General features: G+C 53.4%; 3 protein-coding genes across 4 annotated transcripts; all 3 read left to right on the forward strand.

Annotated features, from left to right (window-relative positions):
• Nucleotides 1–4: 4 nt before the first annotated feature.
• On the forward strand, nucleotides 5–6,133 carry DBNDD2 (dysbindin domain containing 2). Its single transcript, XM_052684174.1, has 4 exons — nucleotides 5–145; nucleotides 4,067–4,222; nucleotides 4,683–4,826; nucleotides 5,543–6,133. Exons 1-4 carry the CDS (start codon nucleotides 103–105, stop codon nucleotides 5,746–5,748), a joined length of 549 nt encoding a protein of 182 aa, XP_052540134.1. The 5' UTR covers nucleotides 5–102; the 3' UTR covers nucleotides 5,749–6,133.
• A 1,211-nt stretch (nucleotides 6,134–7,344) lies between these two features.
• Nucleotides 7,345–13,238, forward strand: PIGT (phosphatidylinositol glycan anchor biosynthesis class T). The gene is made up of 12 exons (XM_052684130.1): nucleotides 7,345–7,516; nucleotides 7,780–7,957; nucleotides 8,733–8,860; nucleotides 9,885–9,985; nucleotides 10,114–10,200; nucleotides 10,534–10,621; nucleotides 10,705–10,802; nucleotides 11,025–11,190; nucleotides 11,295–11,495; nucleotides 12,030–12,195; nucleotides 12,329–12,412; nucleotides 12,739–13,238. The coding sequence occupies exons 1-12, from the start codon at nucleotides 7,351–7,353 to the stop codon at nucleotides 12,989–12,991; spliced, it is 1,716 nt and encodes a 571-aa protein (XP_052540090.1). The 5' UTR covers nucleotides 7,345–7,350; the 3' UTR covers nucleotides 12,992–13,238.
• A 987-nt stretch (nucleotides 13,239–14,225) lies between these two features.
• Nucleotides 14,226–21,818, forward strand: BLCAP (BLCAP apoptosis inducing factor). Of its 2 annotated transcripts, none has more exons than XM_052684182.1 (2): nucleotides 14,226–14,359; nucleotides 20,199–21,818. In XM_052684182.1, exon 2 carries the CDS (start codon nucleotides 20,274–20,276, stop codon nucleotides 20,535–20,537), a length of 264 nt encoding a protein of 87 aa, XP_052540142.1. In that variant the 5' UTR covers nucleotides 14,226–14,359; nucleotides 20,199–20,273; the 3' UTR covers nucleotides 20,538–21,818. The 2 variants fall into 2 exon arrangements, with proteins under 2 accessions (XP_052540142.1, XP_052540143.1); XM_052684183.1 differs by lacking the exon at nucleotides 14,226–14,359 and adding an exon at nucleotides 14,441–14,727.
• The last annotated feature ends 1,689 nt before the right edge of the window (nucleotides 21,819–23,507 follow it).

Below are 23,507 nucleotides of genomic sequence, written 5' to 3' on the forward strand. Positions count from 1 at the left end.
CGCTGGCACCGCCCCGCAGCACCGAGCACCGCCCCGCAGCGCGGCCATGGGCGAGCGGCAGCCCCGCGCTGAAGCCGGCCCGGGCTCAGCAGCCGCCGCCGTATGTCGGGCGCCGGGGCTCGGAGCCGCAGCCGGCGGCTGCCCGGTGAGTGCTGGGCGAGGCGGAGTGCGGGGGAGCGTTCGGAGGGAGGGGGAGCGGGGTCGGGAGGGGGTCTGCCCTGTAACGTGCTGTAAGGGCTGATTGCCGAGCGGCGATGCCCCCCTCGAAGTCCTACCAGCCCAAATCCTGGCTCGCCCCGCAGCTGCAGCCTGCCGGTCCGGCTGCTTCGAAAGGGGGATGCGTGGAAAGCCCCGAGCCCGGGATGGGGATGCGCAGTGGGGGCACCTGCTTGGGAAGCGACTGAGCTCGGGGACCTGTTAGCCACAGGACAGGAGCAGAGGCGGCTGTCCGTGAGCCCCCAGGAGCACCAGGTGCTCCCGCACCAGCAGGGCTTAAGGGATGAAGAGAGCGAGCAGAGCAAAGCACGAACAGCGGTATGGGATGACTGGGAGCCGTAGCCGTCTGCGCGCCGAGCCTTTCCCTTCCCCACGCCGTGCTGCCCTCCCGGCTTTTTCGTCCTCCCGCGGCTGTAAGAATTGAATCATGGCCCCGTAAATAGCCGGGTCTTATGACACAGCCTCTGCTGGGTAAAAGAGCTCTGGGCGGCAGGGATATTTTTAGTGCTGAGATGCAGGGGATTTGGAGATGCCTTGGAGGAGTGCAGGCGTTGAAACCGCTGTACAGAGGGGTTATAAAGTGCCGCGTCCTCCCCGTCTCAGCCCTCCTCGCTTTTCCCAGCGAACGGCTCTGCCAAAACCACCGCTTCCCTTCCACTCTTCTGGTGCATTTCCTCTCACCAAGGCTGTGGTTATTTTTTGCTTTGCTGCGACACGAGGTCAGGAAAGCTGACTGAGAAGGGACCGGGCAGGGAATTCATGCTCAGGCGGCCATGGTGTCCAAGTATCCCATTTCCACGTGCATGACCCTGAACGCTTCTCTGCAGCATTCCCAGCTTTCCACTCCAGCTGCTTCTCCCTAGGCTAAAGGAGCAGAGAGCCCTTGGGACTTACCCTTGCTCTGCCATGTTTTTGCTGGGGCAGGGCGGACAAGAAGAGGCCCGTATCTCTGCAGGGTTGCCTGGAGGATACTATGGCAGTCGAGGAGCTGCATCTTCCCTGCTTCAGTCTCCCCATGTCCTGCAAGCCAGGCAGCTGGGGGTGCCCTGATCCTTTCCAGAAGTGCAGGGTCAGGTTTTGGTCCAGGGCAAGTGCAGGGAGAAGGGCTGAGGTAGCTGAGCTAGCTTGCTCCCACTCATTTGTTCTGTAGGGAACAGGGAACCATGCTTGGTGTGACCCCTCATTTGAACTCTCCTCAACCCCTTTTTTCCCTGCTGAAAAATAATCTCGGCTCCTTTGAAATTTCTTCAAGGAATTGAAGAGCTGAAGAAAAGGCCGTTCCCACCCCCGTTTGGCCTTGTGCCTCCACTAACAAGCCTTCTCCTAGCCCAAAATACACCCCTTCTATTCACCGGCCCAGAGGGGGGTTTTGTACTGAAATCCTGCAGGAAAAGGAAAAATGCAAAATGTGTCCATTTCCCACAGAAATACAGCCAGGCAACGGCAACATGTTCTGCTCCCAGCCTGAGTGAAGGCTTGGCGCCTTTCAGCCGGTGCTCCCTTGAACTCCATTCTGCCCTCACCCCATGCCAGCAGCATCCCTGGAGCTTGTCCCTTCCTCACACAGCCCAGCGAGCTGTGAGAGCCGGAAGGATCTGCGGGCAGCAGGGTGCTCGTGGCCCTGCCGTCGGGGAGGGCCTGGCTGTGCATGCAGATAAGCTTCTGGTCCCTTGGCTGAGAGGCTGTAGCAATAACCATGACAATAGTAACGAAAGCCAGGCCACCAGCAGGTACTGACAAATCCTCCGCGGAGCACAGGGGCCGCATTGTGCGTGTGAACGTGTCGCTCGGTGGGAACATGCCAGCAGGATGAGACAATCCCCACGCTGGCACTGGGAGCATGACCGGCCGTCACATGGCGAAGGGCAGCGGCAGGGAACGCTGCTCTCCTTTATGTCTCCAGCCAGCACCGCTGGGGAGCAGCTACACTAGTGGGGCTGTTTGCTCCCTGCGTGCCCAGAACAGCCCTGGGAGGCGGGGAAGGCTCCATCCCCGACTCTCACCGTGGTCACGGGTCAGGCAGGGCAGAGCTGTGCAGCTGCTGTGTTATGCACATAATAGCAGCTCAGAGCTCGTGCTCAGCACCCCAGCGAGAGCTTGAAAACAAGTTCATTTAAAAAAAAAAACAAAACAGGTCCGGCTAATTCTTCCCACAAGAGAAATCCCGGCATGCCTTCGCTGTGCACCACAGGAATGTTGCCACCAGCACTTGTCCTGGCTGACCCCATCGTGCCCTTATCCCACTTATCAGTCATGTGGTGGGGAAGAGAGGGGCAGCGGGAAGGTGAGTGGCAAGGATCAGCCGAGCTCATGGCACTACAGGCAGCACCTGCTGGCATTTGGTTTATTTTGTATTTGTACTGGAGGAGAATTTAGAAACCCTCCATCTTACCTTGAAAGTAGGGTATCTTTGGGAAGGTGCTGCAGCAGCACTGGAATGCAGCTATGAAAGCTAAACCTGAACCCTGCTTCTGCCATCATGGCTATCAGCCTGGGCTCTACACCTGTATGGCTGCCCAGCGGCCAGACACAGCAAAGCAAAGGCCCCTTCAGGCAGCCAGGATTGCTGCCCTGGCATTGCCTTGCTGAGGACTGCAGCTGCTTCCAGGAAGTGTGTGATGGCCAGACCTGAGTGCTCTGTGCTGCATGCAGAATGTGGTTCAGCTGAAGGATGCCCCGGAGAATGGCATGCAGAGGGCACAGAAGCCCTAAAAGAGTTCTGAGATGATGTGACATTTATCCCCAGAATAACACACCAGGCCCACCACCTCCCTCCATTCTGTGTCCTGCCACTAAGCGTTGCTGACAACCACCTGCTGTCTCTGCCCCTGCTCTACCAGACAGGGAGAGGATGCTGGGCGCTGCCTGCTGCTTGATTCCCTTCACCCCACCCCGAGGAGTGGAGGGTTTGGGCTGTGCTCAGACAGAGCAGGGGATGTTTGTTTGGTTTCCTTGGTTACTGCACTGCCTGCTCCAGTAATCACATTTTCCTTGTGCTGGCTGGGCCAAGAGCTGCAGGGAGGAAATCTGGAACAACTGAGGTCAAACACCAGCCTGGGAGCAGCCAGGGCCACTGGCCATGGTTCATCTGTGGCATTTGGGTCCTTGCCATTGTGGGTACCCAACCCGAAAGGGATGTACCAGGTCCTGGGATGCAGCAACAACTCCCTGCTGCTTTCCTTCAACAACTGCCCAAGGGCTTCTTCACTCCCATGTGAGCCAGGGACACAGGCACCAGCGCTGAACTGCAGGAGGAATTACAGGAATGAAAATGTTTGTGCAGGCAGAAGCCAAGCTGGCTGTGCAAGTAGGGGATGTGAGTGGGGGAGCCTGCGAGCGTGGGTGCGGCTGTATTTATGGCAATGGTGGCGGCGGGGGGGGCAGTGGGAGTGAGCGCGTGCAGGGGTAACAAGGCTGCTAATGCTTTTTATTCCTTATGCATTCCTTAGCCCAGGAAGCCTGGAGCACTAATGCCAATTCTTGTTCCAGGGAATTCCCCCTGCATGTTAACGTTCACAGACAACACTGATTTGCAGCAAGAAAGATGAATTTTAAACGTGCTTAAAATGACTGATCTCACATCAACACCCTTTCCCCCCACAATAATTTACTTCAGCAGCAGTGAAAACAGTGTATGAGCTCCCAGCTCCTGGCTTCCCAGCCAGAAGTGAGAGCCGACTCCAGCATGGCAAGTGCCACTGCCACTCTTGCACATAACATCCACTCATAGTGACCAGATCAATGTGCAAAGCAGAGCAGAGAGAACCACCTACCCAGTGCCGAGTGAGCAGACATGGGCAGAAGGGCTTGTCAGCCCGCCTGGCCTGACCCTCCTTGCCTTCTTCCCCAGACATGGAGCCGGGGCAGCGCAGCCTGGATGCGGAGCAGATGCAGCAGCAGCAGCAGTTGAAACTACGGGAGCGGCAGAAATTCTTTGAGGAGGTTTTCCAGCATGAAGTGGATTTCTTCTTCCCCGTGTCTCACCTGCAGCTGGAGCATCGGAGACGTAAGTGCTGTGGGTAGCGGAGCAGGACTAGACATGCTTCAGGGAGCAGGGACAGATCAGAGATTGGCAGGATGTCCCCAGCCTAAATGGCAGCCAGGGACAGCATGTCCTGCACGGACAGGGCCACACATGCTGCGTGTGGGTGTGCACATGGATTACTCACTCCACTTAACAAAGGCACTGAACTGGGGTACCCAGGCTGGCTGCCGGCATAGTCACTGGCTCTCCAGACAGCAGTTTGGAGCTGGAGCAGGGATTGTGGCGACAGCAGAGTTTTCCAGGGGATGTTTTAAGCAAATGTGATTCTCATTTGGACCTCTTACCAGAGGTGCAATTTGGTTCTCCACTGCAAGGCTGGCCTCCCATTTTGGAGTTCTTCATGAAATCCATGGGCCAGACAGGCTTGGTGCTCTTTGCCTGACACTAGCACTCACCATTTTGCTGACCTCTGTCTCTGCAGCCCCCTTGGGGAGCATTTCCTCCATGGAGGTGAATGTGGACGTGCTGGAGCAGATGGACATGATGGACCTGTCAGACCAGGACACTGTGGATGTGTTTCTGGCCTGTGGGACAGAGGAGAGCAGCGTTTCTGAGCCCCTGACAGGTATGAGCCCTTTGTGGTCCAGACCGGGAGCTCTTCCTGCCTCCAGCATCCTCACCAGCTTCTTCTTCAGCCCTGGCCACTTTGACCTGTCCCAGTGCTCTGTGTACATGTGCACATACACACATCTTCCATACAAAGACAGTCACTTGGTGCTGGTTACCACGAGGTTGGCAAGACCTCACCCTGGGCTGGTCCATGCCACTATCCACCTCCACAGCCCAGAGGTAAAGACCCTGTAAATATACTGCACTGCAGAAGATAAGAGAGTCCAAACACAGACAGCCCCATGAGCCAGCAGCAAAGCTGGGCAGACGTCCCACAGGGAAAGCCCCACATGCCAGCATCTTCCTCCCCACGCACATGTACTGCAGCGAGTCACCAAGGCCAAGCCAGACATTTCCCCAGCACATCCTGTGACTGCAGCTGATGGCCTCACACAGCATGGCTCTGAGCCGTGCTTCACACAAGACAGAGAAGGCTCTGCTACCAAAAATGGGGAAGGAATGCAAGGCAGAGCCCAGAGCCAAGCCAGGGGGGTGAGATGGGGAATGGCTTGAGCAGTCACACAGGTCCCACTGCACCCCAAAGAGGGGTGAAGGAGAACATGTGGCCTACAGATTAATAACGTGGAGGGGGGGGGGGGTAGCTTTGAAGTTTTGGAGGGAAGAAGCCTCCAGAAGCCTTTTTCTTCCTTCTCTTACCTCTCTCTCCTCCAGGAGCAGATGCCAGCCAGTGCCAAGAGGAAATCACCCTGCAAGTGCCCAATGCAGCTGAGACCAAGTCACGCATTTCTTCCACGTCCTCTGTCTCCACGGATCCCAACAGCCTGGACACCAGCGAAGAGGGGGCTGAGACCCCCGTGGTGCAGTCAGATGAGGAGGAGCTGCAGGAGGACAGTCCCAAAGAGCTAGCAAGAAGCTAGCAGCCAGCTCTGCTCTGCTCCCAGCCTCTTCTGGATGGACCTGCCAGCCTGGAGGAAGGAAAGCTGCTGGCACTCAGTAAACCTCATCCTGGACTGCTGCCTTGCAGGAGAGGAGAGAGAGTTTTCCCCTTCTCTCCCTCTGCAGGTTTTCCTGGCATCCAAGGGAGAAGCAAATGGGTATTGTAGGCTCCCAAAATTAACTCTTCTGGCTTTGCTGCTAACACTGCCTTGCTTCATTCCCCTCAAATGCTCAGCATTGCACAGCCCCACCATTCCCAGAAACCATCCCTTGGGATCCCAGCTCCCATTGTCCCACTGACAAACACCCTATCCAGACAAGCATTTAACAAAGGCATACAGAGAAATAACACTCCTATCTAACCAAGCAGTGGGTGTGTGTGTTACTGGGAGAAAACAGCACTGGGATGAAGATTAGGTGGGGATTGCAGGAAGGAGAGAACTCTAAAGCAAGTGTGCTGGGAGTGCCACTTGGGAGCAAACTAATACAGTTCTCCTGCTATGCATCCCAGCTCCAGCACAGGGTGAAGACCTGCATGCAGGGAACAGGCAGCACAAACTTCTGTTTGCTCTGCAAAGCAGGTCACGTGTGGACGGGCAGGTCACCATGCAGTGCTGCATCCATGAGGCAAGCAGCCAGAGGCTGCAGCATGGCACAGCTGACCTCAAGAGGTTTGCTGGTGACCTGTAACTACCAGGATGATTTCCTACGCAAACTGGCTGACAGAGTCCATCAGCACACACAGCATCAGCTGCTCCTCCAACATAGTACAGGATCATCATCATCATCCTGGCTGGAGGCTGATTTGGAGGAGTGAAGGAGGAGCCATTGCAGTGGAGCCCTGTTGCAGCTTGCTTCACTGGCTTCCTGTGAGCCAGGACAAGCAGGGCCTACTACCTCTATCAGCACATGTAGGCCAGGAAAGTGCTGTCACTGCCCCCGCTGCGTCAGCAGAGCCACAGTCAACCCACAAGTGAAAGAGCATGGAGATAAGCAACAGGGATGTAGGAACACCGTGTACTCAGCTGTTCCCCAGGGGAACGTTCTTGCCACGCTGCAGGCAGGCAGCCCTGCACAGAGAGCACTGCATCTCTGGGTATGAGGAGCTCCATCACAGCCCTGTGCCAGCATCCTCACAGTGCAGCCTTCCTCCTGAGATTAGCAGATGGAAGCAGCGTGCAGACGAGCCCACTCCCAAAGGAATCTGCTGCCTGCAGGACAGACACATCACAGGGAGACCAGAATGCAGAGGGGCATTCCGAGGAGAGGGAACCGCGGGCAGTGAGGGCAGCGCTGGGCCTTGAGGACAGTCCTCGCAGAGCCCACAGACGGCAGGAGCAAAGGAAAGCTCTCAGAGGAGAACCCAGGCTCCTGCCACGCAGGCTATATGCATGCCGTCGCCACTGGAGCCGGCGACAACTCGCTGCCCTGACCGGGTCCAGGCAACGAGACGGGCGCCGCCCGCTCAGCGCGCCACAGCACACAGGCAGCACCGCCGACCCGCACCTCCGTCGCGACGCCGGAAGCGGGCGCCATTGGGCGGCAGGACCGGAAGCGGAAGTAGGTGGGCGGGGCGGGCGGCCATGCTGGCGGCGGGGCTGGTGCTGCTGCTGGCGGCGGGGCTGGGGCAGGGGACAACGCGGGGCGTGCTGCGGGAGGAGCTGCTGCTGCGGCCCCTGCCCGTGGGGGACGTGGCCGCCGTTTTCCAGTTCCGCACGCGCTGGGACGCCGACCTGCAGCACGGGGCAGGTAGGGCGGCGCGGTGACGTCGGAGATGCGGGTGTGACGTCACGTGGGAGGGCGTGCGACGTCGCACGTGCTGTGGTGACGTCACGCGGGGTCGAAGGTCGTGTCGCGCCACGTGCCGATAAGGGAGGTGAGGCTACTCGGTGCTGATGCCGTGGGGTGCGGTGACACGGGAACAAGGCTGCGTGATTACATGGGGTTGATGACGTCAGCAGGCGGAGGCGCGGTGTCGCAGCGGTGACGTCATGGCATTCACACCCCTGTAGTCTCTCACTACAGGCTCTTCCCGAAGGCGCTGGGGCAGCTGGTGGCAGCACACGGCGTGCAGGAGCTGCACCTTGCCCTTACGCAGGGCTTCTGGAGTACCCAGAGTTGGGGGCAGCCGCCCCTGGGGGCCCCTGCTGGCGCTGAGCTCTGGGTCTGGTTCCAGGACACCGTCCCTGAGTACGTACCTCCAGCAACCACTGCATCTATGGGATTGTAGCCTTGTCCAGGTGGGATGCAGGGCTGCAGATGGAGAGCAGGCAGCACATCTGTCCCTGCAGCACGGTGTCCATAGCCTCCTCTCCTCAGAGGTACTGCTTGCTGGGGCTTGCCTTCAGCTAGAAATGGTTTGATGTCAGGTGGAGTGAAGGACCTGTAAGAGAGGAGCAGCTGTAAGGAGAAACAGAATGGACCTGTACTCAGTCTGAAGAGCAGAGTGGTGCACGGAGAGAAAGCTCTTGTTCACTCAAGGAACAATGCCCTCTTGTCTCTGTGATGACAAAGCTCTGGCTGTGGTGGCAGGGTTACACCCCAAGCTCTTACCCATGACTCACTTCCTCTGACTCCTATACACTATCTGTCACCATTCCCTGTCTCACGTTCCCTCTAGCTTGGCTGCAGCAGCTCAGTGTGGATTCACAGAGCTCTCTCTGTCCTGCCATCCCACTGAAAGCTGCCTTAAGTTGCCCCATCCAGCCCCCACCACTTGCTCACTGCTCCCCCAGCCTTACGTACCACTCACTGCCAGCCCAGCGACTGCCCCTGCAGTAAACACCCACATCTCATGTGTTAGAACAAAGCACTGGGAGGGGTGGACAGTTGAGTGACCAACAACCTGAAAGCTCCTGAAAGCCAGTGTGGTCACTGCAGTATGTTATTGGATGTTACCGAATTAACACCTGTTATTCAGAGGCTCCAAGCTAATGAGTAATCTTTGGTGTCTGTTCTCACGCAGTGTTGGCAAAGCCTGGAAAGAACTGAGTAACATCCTCTCGGGAATATTCTGTGCTTCTCTGAACTTCATTGACTCTACCAACACAGTCACTCCAACAGCGTCCTTCAAACCCCTGGGTGTAGCCAATGGTGAGCCTGACCCACACATCTGAAGAGCTGGCTTTGTGCACTGGCTCTTGTCCCTGGTCTTAGTTCTACTGCCCCCATGGCACATCTGGGTGCAGGTCCTGCAGGGACTCCTGCACTAGCAGTGCTTTTTCCTGTGTTGATGTCACTGTGATGAGATATCCCTAGAAAGGGAAATCCTGTGTCCGTGAACAAATACCAGAGAGGCTGGTGCTTTTCTAGCTCGCTCAGGAGAACAAGTGTTCCCACTGTTTCCTGTCAGCTAACCTTACTTCAGCAGCTGGCAGTGCCCTATCTGAATACAGACATGTACAGTGGGGATTGCTAACTTGCTGGAAGCATTGCCTCTCCCTACTATTGAAGCTTATATTTATGCAGAGGAAACCCAAAATAACTATGTGGCAGGTGCTTGCAAGCCCTTAGCTATCTCTGAAACATGTTTTACAAAGCATCCAGTGAGAACTGCAGGATTTAAGGCACTCTGAAAAAAAATCTGCAAAGAAATACCCTTACTTTAGTCTTTCCAAATCACTCTGAACAAGTAGGATCTATTCCTGATTGAGATTGTGGCATTTTAGGCACCTTCAAAGGGTGCTGGGCCCTGAGGTACACTAGAGAATGGAACTGGTCTGCTTCTGCAGCAGAATCATAGAATCATTAAGGTTGGAAAAGACCTCTTAAGATCGTCTAGTCCAACCATCCACCTACCACCGATGCTGCCCACTAAACCATGTCCCTGAGTGCTACATTTACACTTTCCTTAAACACTTCCAGGGATGAGGACTCTCCCACTTCCCTGTGCAACTTGTTCCAAACTCTTTCAGAGAAGAAATTCTTCCTAATATTCAAACTGAACCTCCTTTAGCACAACTTGAGGCCATTGCCTCTCATCCTATTGCTATTACTTGGGAGAAGAAGCTGACCCCCAACTCTCAGGGAGTCGTAGGGAGTGAAAAGGTCTCCCCTGAGCCTCCGCTTCTCCAGGCTAAACAGTCCCAGACTGCTAACTCTCCACTTCCCTACACAGGGACAGATCACCGTCTCCTGCGATATGCCGTCCTGCCCCGGGAGGTGGTCTGCACAGAGAACCTCACACCTTGGAAGAAGCTGCTGCCATGTGGCTCAAAGGTAATGGCGAGTTCTGTTCCAGCACTGAGATACACTCTGTGGAGCTAGGTGCAGTAATGTGCACAAGGAAGTCTCAAAGCCTTGCAGAGAGCAGACCACGGACTGAGTTTTTCCTCTTCCCCCTGCAGGCTGGTCTGGCTGTGCTGCTCAAGGCTGAGCGGTTGTTCCACAGCAGCTACCACTCGCAGGCAGTGCACATCCGCCCCATCTGCCGGGTAAGCATCAAGCTCAGTGGCTCCCTCCTGCTCCTCCCTCTTTGCTCCAGCAGCTGGGCAGTGCAGGGTGTCTCGTGGCCACTTGGTGCTCTACAAATTGAGGAGAATTCAATTTTAGCAAGCTTTAACTGGTGCTGAGTTGTAGGAAGCTTTATCACCCCCTAGGGAAAACTGGTAGCCTCATTGTTGTGACTCTGTTCAGTGACATGATTTTGGCCACCTCCCCTGCAGTATCTCACACTTTTTCTGGTCTCATGTGCGCCTTGATGGGACTCTTGCAGTCCTTCTGTCTTGCTTTTCCAGAAGGTGTGATTGAAGCTATCTCTTCCACAGGATGCTTCCTGCCTGGCTGTTTCCTGGGAGCTCAGGCAGACACTCACTGTGGTCTTTGACAGCTTTACCACTGGCCAAGGAAAGAAAGGTAAGCTCAGCACCACTATGCTGTGCTCCCTACAGCCCATCACTGCTCCCTACACCATCCATCACTGCATTTGCCTCCCACAGATTGGTCCCTGTTTAAGATGTTCTCTCGCACCCTTACCGACGCGTGTCCTCTGGCATCAGAGAGCAAGGTCTATGTTGACATCTCTCCTAAGAACAAGGTAACACCCATGGATGAGGGAGCTTCCTGCTTTCTCAGTTCAGTGGCACTGAAGCATCCTTGCCTCTTACATCAGGGACTGAGCTCAGAGGTGTCAGCAAGCGTGCTGAACTGGTTGTTGGGTGGGAAAGCTCAGGCTGGCTGCTTCTGAGTAGGGTTTTGCCCTGCACCACAATTTATTTCAAGAGCAATTTTTCTTTTCATGGTCCGCTGGCTTTCTCAGGAAAAAGAGTTACTGGAAGTGACCCCCACACCAACATCTGTACACGAAGCAATTGTCCAAGGAGACAAGACAACCTATGCAGTCTATGACCTGCTCAGCCCTGTGCTCTTCAATACATCTCGTAGCCTCAATGTGCAGCTGAAGTGGAAGCGGCCTGAAGACAGCTGTGAGTGATCACAGCGTTATCTCCTCTGCACTGCTGGCCAGGGCTGCGGGCCCAAAAGCTCCTGTCATCAGCCTCTCATTCCTCTTTCCTTTTCCTTTCTGCAGCGGAACTGTCAACACCCATAATGCATGCTCAGCGCTATGTAAGTGGGTATGGGCTGCAGACTGGAGAAATCAGCACGCTCATCTACAACACTCACCCATACCGTGCTTTCCCTGTGATCCTGCTGGAGACTGTGCCGTGGTATCTGCGACTCTATGTGCACACTCTGACTATCATAACCAAGGGAAAAGAAAACAAGCCAAGTAAGTAGACATTCCTGGCAGCATATTCCATCTGAATCCCTTGGCGCAAGCAGCACATTCCAGAGATGGTTTAGTTCCCTCCCTTGGACCCAACAATAACTGGGTAACATACCTGGGAAATGAAACATCTTATGGTGTTTTCCCAACCTTCAGTCAAGGTTTGCTTTTAATAAGTCTGTCCTATAGACTCACGTGGACAGTGTTTCATAAACCAGCAAGATTCTGAACCAAAGCAAATTGATTTGGGGAGTAAAGGAAACTTAATTTAAAATTGTTGACTTGATTACATTTTACATTTTTACCTTTCTTTTTGAACATCGACTTTCATGCATCATCATTGCTGAAGACCAGCCAGATTTAGCTTTAACATGTCTTTTTTTACCCGTGCATCTTCACTTGCCCAGAAAAACTCTTGCCAGGACAGGGGAAGCAAAATTATCCACTCTGTGGAGATCTCTGGGCAGTGTGAGGCTGGACATTCCCCTGCCATTCCTCCCCCCAGCCCATGCCACTGATGTGTGTCTTTGGGGTTAGGTTATATTCACTACCAGCCAGCCCAAGACAGGAAACGACCTCACCTCCTGGAAATGCTGATCCAGCTTCCAGCCAATTCTGCCACCAAGATCACAATCCAGTTTGAGAGGGCTTTACTGAAGTGGACAGAGTACCCTCCTGACCCTAATCACGGCTTCTACGTCAGGTAAAGTCACCTCCCAGCTTCTCATTTCCTTCTGGGTTATGTGCAGCACTTGCTGCCTGGGTTTCTGGGGTGGGAAGAACTTTTGTTCTCTTCACTGGCAAGACTGACACCAATATATCCTTTGTCTTCTTAGTTCATCTGTACTTAGTGCCCTGGTGCCCAGTGTCTTCGCAATGAAGGATGTGAATATGGAGGAGAGCCCACTCTTCACCTCACTGTGAGTGTGCCTTTCTGCTGGGAAGAGGGAATGTGCTGCAGGCCTGCTGCAGCTGTCATCCCATCTGGGCTTCACCAGCCTGCAAAACCTCAGGGGTCCTGGAGGGTGTCTGTGGTGTGTCAGGGGTCCTTGTGAGGGAGGCAGCTACAAGAGGCAACTGCTGGTGTAGGTCCCCACTGCCTCTTCTGTGATTTCCTATGGGATTCAGAGGTCTTCAGGAGGGCCTGACCATAAGGGGCTGTGAGCACTTCCAGAGCCACGCAGGCCTGGGGCTGAACAGCACAAAGTCTGTCTTGTGCAGGCTGACTCCTGCTTCCCTTCTCCAGGTTTCCTTCCTCCGATGGCTCCAGCTATTTCTTGCGCCTGTACACGGAGCCACTGCTGGTGAACTTGCCAACACCAGACTTCAGCATGCCCTACAATGTCATTTGCCTGACGTGCACGGTGGTGGCTGTGTGCTATGGCTCCTTCTACAACCTGCTAACTAGGACATTCCACGTGGAGGAGCCCAGCCGTGCAGGGCTGGCCAAGCGGCTGGCCAATGTCATCCGCAGGCTCAGGGGTGTGCCGCCCATCTGAGAGCTTGGGGCACGGCCCTGGGAGGAGCAGAGCCCTGCTGCCTCCTGCCTTTGCTGCCTGTGTCCCTCTCCTGGGTCCTACAAGCTAAGGGATTGCTTCTGTAATTAAGGTGGGAAGCAGCTCTAAGCTCGTTAACTACTGAACTGCACTTGTACAGGGTTAGGAAACGTGTTAAGTATTCTGTTTGGGAGAAGGGGTAATTTATGTGCAGGGAAATATGCTGAAAGTAAACTTGAGCTGTTTTGTACATTTGTGCTGCTCCTCTTTGGGTTTCCTGACACCACAGGCAGAGGGAGCCCCGTGTGCTGTGGGGCTGTAGCAAAGTGCTGCAGTCAGTGTGAGCAGATGCAGAGGGCTGTAGGGCAGCACAGGGATCAGAGGTGGTGCCACCTGCTCTGCCACAGTGCCACATACCATTGCCCTCCTTCCAGCCTGTACCACAGCTGAGCCACTTTACAAACGAACCATCAGTTGTGGGCACTAAATTGCCTGCTTGTCCCCTCTTTTACCCCCAGGGTTCACTTGCCAGCTCAGAGCAGCCATGAGCACACAGAGCCTCACTTGGCAGATTTTGAACCACTGCCCTCCTACAGCAGCACAGGATACCTCTCTGCTGCCCCCAGGCACCATTCATACTGAATCCGTGCATCTCTGCGTCTGCACTGCAGTGCCAGCATTGGCCCAGCAGTGCCCAGCAGCACTGTGTGCACGCAGCCGGACACCATTCTGCACAGCACACACTTCAGCTTTGCTGCCGTTAGCAACCTGCAGCGGGAGGACACGTGCCGCAGCGTGGCCTGGGACGGTGCCGCTATCAAATCACAAAAACTTCAGCATAACTCCCATTCACCCCTCCATACCAGCGACGCTCACTCCTCCGCGGCCACTCGCGCCAGCAGCGCACGGAAGCGCAGGTCAAACAACGGAGCTGCGCGCATGACAACATCGCGCATCGCGCAGTGCTTTCAGTCCCCGCGTCCACCCGCCGCGCATGCGCAGTGCTCTCAGTGCCTCTTCCACCCGCCGCGCATGCGCAGTGCTCTCAACTCGTCCGCCATCAGCCGCGCGTGCGCAGTATTCTCAGTCCCCTCTGCCACCTGCCGCACATGCGCAGTTCCCGCCCCGCGCGGCTGCCCGCGGCGCCGCCTGACGGAGCGGCCGCGCTGCCCCCGCCGCCGCCTGAGCGCGGCCCGCGGCGGAGCCGGTGCGGGGCGGCGGGGCCGGGCCTGGGGAGGCGGGGAGGGAGGGTGGAGAGGTCCCCGGGCGGGCGTCGGTACGCGGCTCCAAATCGGCCTCTCCTATCCCTCCGCAGGGCGCGGCGCGTGGAGACGGCCCAGGGATGGCGGCGTGAGGCGGCGGCACCGCGCCGTGAGTACGGGCCGGGCCCCGCGCGAGGGAGGGCAGGCGCCGCCGGCCGGGCCGGAGCTGGGCGACAGAGGGCGGGAGGGCAGGCGGAGGAGCGCCGCGACACCGGCGGGATCGGGCCGCCATCGGCGTAGCACTTTGCTTCCCCGCCGCTCTCTGCTCCCCTTTCCCTGTAGCTGCGCCGGGCGGCCCTCCCGGCACTGAACTCTGAAGGAGCCCGCTGCCAAAACAACCCATCTTACAAACGTGGAACGGCTTCTGCCTTTCCAGCCTGTGTGTCACGGCTCCCCAGAACGCGCTGTGGGTTTGCCTCGATTTGCGAGGCAGAAATCTGAGCCCTGTATTCACGCTCACACGTCGTGGTGTCAGAGGTACAAAGAGGGGTTCCTGAGGGGATCCGAAAGAAAAATAGTGTTCTTTAGGGAATGTAGAATAGGCCAGGAATTTTATGGTTATTGGCAAGTTAAGGCCAAGGAGGTGGAGAATAAGATCCAGTGATAATTAAATTAGTGCAGAGGAGAATAGCAGCACTTGACAGTTGTTGCTGTTAGCTCTACCATAGAGCTAACTGAGTTAAGGTTCTACTTCTGTGATTTCCTGCTCTGAAAAACACCCCTGCCATCCTCTCTCTCCTGTCCAGAGGTTCATCGGCTCTATATTGGCTTTAATTATGCTGCTGTCCGAGCAGGCAGGTCTGCACAGTAACTGGACACTGTCTGATCAATTCCCCAGTGAAGTAACGAAGCTGTGAGAGCAGCCCTGGAAATGGTAACAAGTGTCTCAGCAGATGTCTGCACTTTCCATGAAAGGAGCGTTGTTGTGGGTTGTCTCTAGCTTGAGAAACCAGAACACTTTGTAACCCCTGAGGCTTGATTAATCAAGGATTTGCTGCTCTTTTGGAAAAGCGTTTGCAATTCTATTGCACCATTTCTGAGTCTCCACCAAGTGTTCCAAGGCATGAACTTATCAAAGAATGGCATAAGGCTTTTGCCAGAAATGGAAGGCTCACTTTTTCCAGCTGAGTCATACTGGCAGATAAACTTAAACTAAAAAAAAAAAGAAAAAAAAAAGAAAAAACAAACAAAAAACACAGAAAAACAGCCAGAATTACCAGAATAAAAGCTGACATTAAATCTCTGATATTACAGATAGGTCTTAAAAGTTTGAACCGTTGTGGTTCTTGGTTATTCTGTATGTCTGTTTTTAAGAGAGAGCACTGACATGTAGGAGGCTGGGCTGTTGTTTTTCTTAGCTGAAAATAAGTGACAATTTTTTTTATTATTAATAGCTCCTCCACCTCTTTCTCTCCAGTGCTTTGGATATTGTATTTAGCAGCTGTTTTGGACACTGGACAGTGTTTGCAAGTTGGTTTTAAACACGTGCTGGCAGCAGGAAGCTCTGCCCACACACATAACTTAAAGCTGCATGGCTGCAATGAGGTTCTGGATCTGAACTGTTTTAAGCAAACTGTGCTATAGGTGAGGTTTATGCACAACAAACTCAGTGCACATCCCTGAGGCACACTTTAAGTGTACACACACTTTAACTTGGGAGATTTTTATCTAGATATGTGGCTTTTGGTTCCCAAGCAGGAATTTGAGCTCCTGGGAGAGGGGTAAATGGACTGCTTAAGGAGTTAAGATGTTCTCAAGAAAGATATTAACTCAGTTGTGACATACTGATACAGGAAACTTGCTGGGTATGAGCACTTGTCAGCCTCACAGTTTCTGGATTAGCTTGTGGAATACCAAGGAACACCTTGCTAGCTCCTCACGTGGATTTAATACTGCAAAATACTAAACTTGTGAAGGGCCACAGAGATGATCAGGGGGCTGCAGCACCTTCCCTATGAAGACAGGCTGAGGGAGCTGGGCTTGTTCAGCCTGGAGAAAAGAAGACCGGGGGTGACTTCACTGCAGCCTTCAGTACCTAAAGGGAGCCTACAGACAGGAGGGGAATCAAGTCTTTGAAAGGGCAAATAACAGCAGGACAAGGGAAAATGGTTTGAAGTTGAGGGAGGGAAGATTGAGGTTGGATGTCAGGGGGAAATTCTTTACTATGAGAGCGGTGAGGTGCTGGAACAGCTGCCCAGAGAGGCTGTGATGCCCCGTCCATCCCTGGAGGTGTTCAAAGCTGGGTTGGATGGGGCCCTGGGCAGCCAGGGCTGGTATGAGATGGGGAGGTTGGTGGCCCTGTGTGTGGCAGGGGGTTGGAGCTTCATGATTCTTGAGGTCCCTGCCAACCCTGGCCATTCTGTGATTCTGTGACTTGTCCTAATAAATGCTTTGTTTTTCTTTCTGGGTGGGAAAGGTGTGCCTGTCTGCCTGCATAGGAATCTGAAAGTCTTCCCCACAAACATGCCAATAAGAACTGCTGGATTTGAATGGTCTTGGGAGGGAGGGAAGATGAGAGAAGGAAGGACTCTGCACGCTGTGGAAACTGATTAATAGGCATGTGGAAAAGGTCGGTGTTTGCTTACTAACGAAGTGTGCAGGGAGCCTCCCCACACTGCAGGAAGCGTTAGGGAGGAGGCTGCAGCAGCGCCTGGAGATCTGAGGGGAGCCCAGAGTGCTGGCAGCAGGGAGAGCAGCAGGAGCATCACGAGCCGTGCTGCTGAGGGGGCTGGAGCAAGTTGGTGTGGCTCTGATTGCTGTGGAGGAGCCCGAGGTGCTGCATGAAGAGGAACTGATGGTAAACTCAGCAGCAGCCAAGTCAGATGACTTGAGCACTCCTGAGGATAGCAGGGCAGCGGGCTGCTAAAGAATGAGATGAGTCACAGGGGCAGGGGAGAACGAGAGCAACTGGTTGAGGGAAAGCAGGGCGCGTTGTGAAACAGGGTGCTGGTAGAAGCGCTGTTGGCCGACAGGTAATTATTTGTTCTGGGACACGGTAATCTTTTGCTTGGATCATGAGGAGGGGACAAAGAAAGCAAGGGAGGAATGTCTCATTTGCAAGTTTCACCAGCACTGTTGCTTGAGAATCCAGGCAGATCTGCATAACCTGCGTGCTGTTACGGCTTTGAGAAGGGACTCTCTATCCCGGATGCTGAGGGATGATTCTTCCCTGTTCGGTGAAGAGCTGACAATGGGAGGCACCATTTCTCTGCAGGAAACCCTCAGCAGGAGGAGAATTGATCGTTTGGAAAGAGAACTTTATCCCTCTGCCAGCAGTATAAAGGACTGCGCTGAAGAGTGGGGAAGAGCACGACTCTTAATTATGGAAAATCCCACGAGGAATACAGGGGTGTGGAAGTTTCAAGTAGCAGTTACCTTATCCAGGATCAGCTGTGGGATCACATAGACAATGTTTTTTTCAGCCCTTAACTAGTGTAGAGTTAAGAGGCATGGAAAATAAGAGCAAACTGACTACAGATATAAGACTAACTGTGCAAACATCTGCATTTGTTTGAAGTGTAAGAGTTCTGGAGATGCGAGGGCAATGACAAAACTTCATAGTAAAGAAAGACACTGTGAAGTGTTTCTTTGTTCTGCAGAGTGGTTTTTCTGATTGCTGCAAGCAGCTGGCTCTTCAGGAAGTACTCATATTTAACAGTGATTAACTTGGTGTGAGGCCTGTGTCTGTGGTGGGAAAGACTGCAGGAAACTTCAAGGAGAGAGCACTCTGGAGGATGGCTGGAGATGGTTGATGCAGCACAACTTGACTTACTGGAGGCAATGTGGTCTCTGCCTCCGCAGGACAGGAAATAGAAGTTGGGGTAGTGGGGTTCATTTATCATCTGTTCAAATCTCTGTTGAATCTTTTCTCAGAACAATTCCCAGTTAAGAAGTTACCTAATGATTCAGCAGTGCTTTTCTCTCCAGAAGCAGCTAACTGATTCACAGAGGCCAGCAGAGAGCATTTTTTGCTATGGAATGAGTAATTGTTATTCCCAGTTCACGGATGAGGAAAACTGGCGTGGGACTGAACTTGCCCTTGAAGATATGAGGAGATGAGCTGCATAAGACAGGAGCAGCACTGAGATTGTATTCCTGCAGTTTTACTTTAGCTACACTGCAGTGTAAAATAACTTCTTCCCTATTCCTCTGGCTGCCTAACTGAACCCCAGCTGCCTCTCTGCAGGAGAGCACTCTCTAGCAGGACAGGCAGCACAACATGCTTCCCCCGAATTCTCTTAATCTGTTTGCTCTGGAGATTTTGGCCTGTGCTGTTTTCCACTAACATGAGAAGAGATCCTGCTGCTAGGTGCACAGTGGATGGCAGCGTGCTTCCTGCTCCTGACACCAGGGCTGCTTGGTACCAAGGAGCTGTGAGACACAGGCCTGACCTCAGTGGGGGTTTGGAAGAGAATCGTGTGGTTTTCTCTTGGCTCTTCTGTGCGCTCCCTCATTCGCTCTCGCAGTGCCAGGAAATCCCTTCTTGTGCCAACAGGAGCCAGAGGAATGTGCTGTTTGTTTACTTTCTCACTCTTTCATCCTTCTAACCTTCCCACACCCCAGCTCTAATCCTAACAGGCTCAGCTCAGCCCTTCATCCCTCTGACAGTACTGCTCAGCTGAATATTTGCAGAAAAAGGATTGCAAGAAAAAACTTATTCTGACCAGGATCTGCATAGCTGGAGCAAGGCTGGGCTGTGCTCTTGCCTTTATTTCTCTGCCTTGGCTGGCAGCTGCCTCACTCAGTTGGCTGCATGTCACCATGACGTACCATAGGATAACAGGGAAGAGCCCACTTCCCAAGCTCTGCTCTCTTTCAGCACTCCCCTTGTATAATTATTCCTTTCTAGGGTAGTAAGCTCCATGTGCCCCATCTCATTCTTTCCGTTCTTCTTAAACTGAAGGAAATCTTGTCTGTTATTTTCCCCAAGAATATCTATATCTTCTAATGCTGCTTTATTAGATGGCTGAACTCCGTTCTTTTGCCCTCTTTCAATAATTGTCTTGGTAAAAATATATCTGGGGCATTTTAATATTTTAAAGCCCTCCAGAATTCTTGAATGAGTACGTTTGAATTGCTTAGAAATAAAAATCAAAACAGCACAGTTGATCTAGTTGCTAAAGATAGAAGTGTATTTTCTGGACCTCTGGTGTGCTGCCATCCCTGGTTAGCAGCCCTTGAAGCTCACTGTGTCCACAAGGTTTTATGATAATCCAAGGGAGGAAATCCTGTGTTTACTGCACTTATGAAAATTGCCATTTTGAGATGGTCCTCTCTTTGATTCATTTGCATACTTTGTCTTATCTGACTTGAGCTGATTGGCAAGGATTATAAATCCCTTAAGCAGGGACTGTCCTCCCCTTTGTTTTGCAGCACAGGGCTTTCCTGGGCAGCTGCATGTCTAGACTGCTTTTTTCTTTTGCTGTTTAAGACATCAGAGTGGGTCTGCGCATGGGGAGGAAGCAGTTTGTGTCCTTAACACTTCCTATGAGCACAGCTAAGCACCAGACCTGCCATTTTTCCCTTCCTTTGTACCACCTATGAGTGTTGCCACTCAACTGCATGTTTTTCCCATCACTTTTAGGCTTCGGGCAGCCTCGGATAAATACCTGAGTAAGAAGGGCTGCAGTTGCTTGTTTTTCTTTCTGTTGTTTCCCCTTCTACCTTTCTGTGTCTGCTCCACACTAAAGAAAAGCATCAATCGTTGCTCAGGGTAAAAGCCTAAGAAACAGAGCACACAAGGGATACATTTCTATAGCGGCAATAGAGAATCTCATCCCCAGCTGTGGGCTTCAGAAAGCAGAGTTTCTACCAACGCTGAGACACACCAGAGTTTAGTACTAGGAGCTGAAACATCAGCAGCATGCAGTGCTCGGGTGAGCCGTAGAAGAGCTGCTGTTGGCCCGTTTGCTGATTGTCTGCCTGTCTTTCTCACCTCCCCCCTACAGGACAGCCCACCTGAGGAGCTGCTGGAGACTGGAGCACCGACTGCTGCTGCCACAAGGCCCCGCCAGCCAGACACGATGTACTGCCTCCAGTGGTTGCTGCCTGTCCTGCTCATCCCCAAGCCCCTCAACCCAGCCTTGTGGTTCAGTCACTCAATGTTCATGGGCTTCTACCTGCTCAGTTTCCTCCTGGAGCGGAAACCTTGCACAATCTGTGCCTTGGTCTTCCTGGCAGCTCTGTTCCTCATCTGCTACAGCTGCTGGGGGAACTGCTTCTTGTATCACTGCACAGGATCCCAGTTGCCAGAATCAGCTCACGATCCCAGTATAGTGGGCACCTAGAAAACTATTATCTTCCTGTTTGTTGACAGCTCTGGTTTTGCTTTTAATTGGGGGGGAGGGTCTAGGGAACAGGGTGGGGGTGTGTTAGGCATGTGGTTGAAGTAAAAACAGCCTATTTCCTGTAATGTATGTGTGGACTAGAGTGGTAAATTCCTGACCAGCCCTCCCACTCTGCCTATGAAATTTGACTTGTTTACTGTGTGAACTCTTGCAGCGCCACCTGCTTTTTTAGAAGCAGAATTTTTTTTCCTTCCCATATCACTGGGAATGGACACCAGCCCTCCTATCTGAGAACTGGTGGAGGAAAGAGCTGTTGGCCTCTGACTGTTGCACGGTGGTGGAGTTGTGTGTCACTCTCTTGTTGGCCACGGTGATCTAACACTGATTCTGCTCAAGTAGCTCCAGGATCCTCTCCATCCTTCACTTTGTGGGGAGCCAGCCTTCTCACCTTGCTGATCAAAGGACAGTTCAACAGCTCTCAGATGCACTTGGCCAAAAGCTGCTGGAGCCAGAGGCAGTTGAGTCATCTCCTGCTGCTCAGCCTGCCAAAGAGATGTGTGCACTGCCCAAGTGCTTTCTGAACTACTAATGCTCCAAGATCATAGCCTGAAAGCCTCAGTTACACTGCTGCTTTTATAAAGCCTCACAGGCAGCAGACTGCCTCTTCCCCTGCTAGATTTCCAGGGTTTACCAAATTATTGACTGCAACAAGATGTGGGATTTTTCAGAATCTCTATGAACATCACCTGAGAAAACCAAACAGTGGCTCAAAAGTCTGGGTGCGTGCAGAGCAAGAGAAGATCCTGAGGTGTAGGCATGGCCTGAAGCCAGCAATGCCATCAGTGGGCAAATGATTTTCTATGACTGTTCTCAGGCTGATGGTGACAGAAGGTGCTGATTCTGTGGCTTGGTGATGGAGGCACTGGGTACTCCTCTGTCCTCTCCCTGGCTCCCCTGGGTGGTGGTGGGTTGCTTGCACACAGGCACTGTTGTGCAGAGCTTTGCCCTGCACAGTTCTCTCCATAGAAGTGGCTCTTGGGGAGCCTTCCCTGGGGCAGCAGCTTGCTTATGAGAAACTGAAGTCAACACCAAGTATTGACTACACTGTATGAGAGTTCCCTCAATTGCCATCTGCTCATCTTCAATCTCAAAGGGGAACACAGCAGAAGTGGCTGCTGCTGTCCCAAGGAAGTTCAGGCTATGAAATTGTGAAACTTCCAGAATACTGTTTGTTCATTGCACAGCTGTTCAAAATGTTTAATAAAGCTTTATAGACTTTGGTCTGTGGACTATTGCCCTGACTACTGTTCGTCACAGCTGCCTTAGCCCAGCAGTCATGCAGCTCGGTGTTGTTCCAAGCACGGTAATGCAGTCTCTAGCAAGAGGCAGAGCCCGTTGGCCCTGTAACTCCCAGTGCTGACTCCTCTTTAGCTGTTTAACCCTGGGTGAGCCAAGGAGCGTGCTGGCAGTTCCCAGAACAAGCTCACTTTGCACACAACACAGCAGGTGCTTCTGGCTGCATCCCTGCACTTCTATGACAGATTCCTCTCCTCTCCTCGCAGCTTAAGGAAGGCACAGAACTGACAGCCTAATCCCCAGCAGGGAGCCGTTCCCTGCAGAGGCACTGTGAGCCCATCCCACGCTGCCCAGTGCTGTGCCTCGTGTCAGCCCCTGCCCGCAGCTCTGCCCAGCTCATGAGATGGGCTCGTGGAAGCGCTGTGCCCGGCTACAACCAGTTATCAGCACACGTGGAGCCAAAACGCACTGCTGGAACCAAAACCAACCTCTGCCCTCACTCCTGGCCACTGAGTCCAAGTTGGAAAGCATCCAGCATGTATCTGTACGTTTTAAAGTGCGTGCCACATCACTGAGGGGAGACGTGACAGCTCTGTCACCGAGCTACAGGGAATCCCTGTAGCTGCCAGTAGTTACAGCGTAAATAAACAGAAGAGAAAGGTACAGCTCGTTTGCAAGGCAGTGCCATGCAGTTGGAGCGCTCTGAGCAGCTTTTAGGTTTTGTTTATTTAAGCTATGAGGATTGTTTTATTTAAACTAATGCAGTCATCTCTTTTAAGAGTCCATTTGGGTTGCTAACTAACCAAGCTGCACTTCGCTGCAATTTAAATAAATCCTAGCCACAAAGCCAGACAGCTTGGGTGAGAGCAAGCCCTGCCTTCGCCCATCAGCCCGACCCAGGACGCGGCTGCGGCTTCCCCAGTGCGAGGCCTGGCGTGGGGAGCGCGGCACTTCAAAAGAGGGACAGAGGCGGCGGCAGAGATCTCGACCGATGCTTAAGCAGCGTGCTTTTCGTGGTGCTCCCTCCCCAGATGTGGTGACGAGCCCTTTGATATGCACAGAGCCCTCACGGAGTGCTATCCGACGCTTCACAGCGCTGAGATACCATCTTCATTTTGAAGATAGAAAATTAAAGCAACTTCATCGCGGTCAGACAGACAGCCCGAGGTAGAGCAGGAACCCAGCCGGGATCCCATGCTAATGCCCTGATCCCCAGCTCATCCTCTATGAAGAGACCGCGAAAAACCAGCCTGCAACTGCAGAACAGGTCAAACCCGACCGCGTACCAAGAGCATCATCACGGCTTGTGCTCGTGTGCTGCGAATTGGACAGAGCCCACGCGAGTGCAGTGCCTGCTCCAGCTGCACAGCAGCATCGCAGTGCTCCCTGAGAGCCACCCCACCAGGAGGGCAGCACAGCTTCAGCACTGCGGTCCCTGCCTGCCCTCGGGACCGAGCAGTGATGAGGAAAGCAACGGGACTCAGAGCAGAGCGGTGCCAGGTCCTACGGAGCCCAGGCACTGCCCAGAAGGGATCTGGCACAGAACACCTCATCACCTTGCTTTATAATAAGGTGTCCATCTGCCTCGTGTTCCCTGGTTGCAGGAGCCTTAAGCCATCCCTTTGCCTTTCCATCATAACGAGGTCATTTTCTAGGTCACCCAACAGAGAAGCA

This window comes from Tympanuchus pallidicinctus, unplaced genomic scaffold (assembly GCF_026119805.1).
Source record: "Tympanuchus pallidicinctus isolate F22 unplaced genomic scaffold, pur_lepc_1.0 scaffold20, whole genome shotgun sequence".
In the NCBI taxonomy this organism is placed as follows: Eukaryota; Metazoa; Chordata; class Aves; order Galliformes; family Phasianidae; genus Tympanuchus; species Tympanuchus pallidicinctus.

Excerpts from the sequence above, each read along its gene's own strand:
- BLCAP (XM_052684182.1), top strand. The coding sequence starts at position 20,274 with ATGTACTGCCTCCAGTGGTTGCTGCCTGTCCTGCTCATCCCCAAGCCC.
- PIGT (XM_052684130.1), top strand. The coding sequence starts at position 7,351 with ATGCTGGCGGCGGGGCTGGTGCTGCTGCTGGCGGCGGGGCTGGGGCAG. Across the intron at positions 9,986-10,113 it reads TGCTGCCATGTGGCTCAAAG|GCTGGTCTGGCTGTGCTGCT; the intron begins GTAATGGCGAGT and ends TTCCCCCTGCAG. Across the intron at positions 10,803-11,024 it reads ACATCTCTCCTAAGAACAAG|GAAAAAGAGTTACTGGAAGT; the intron begins GTAACACCCATG and ends TGGCTTTCTCAG.
- DBNDD2 (XM_052684174.1), top strand. The coding sequence starts at position 103 with ATGTCGGGCGCCGGGGCTCGGAGCCGCAGCCGGCGGCTGCCCG. Across the intron at positions 146-4,066 it reads CCGCAGCCGGCGGCTGCCCG|ACATGGAGCCGGGGCAGCGC; the intron begins GTGAGTGCTGGG and ends CTTCTTCCCCAG. Across the intron at positions 4,223-4,682 it reads GCAGCTGGAGCATCGGAGAC|CCCCCTTGGGGAGCATTTCC; the intron begins GTAAGTGCTGTG and ends CTGTCTCTGCAG.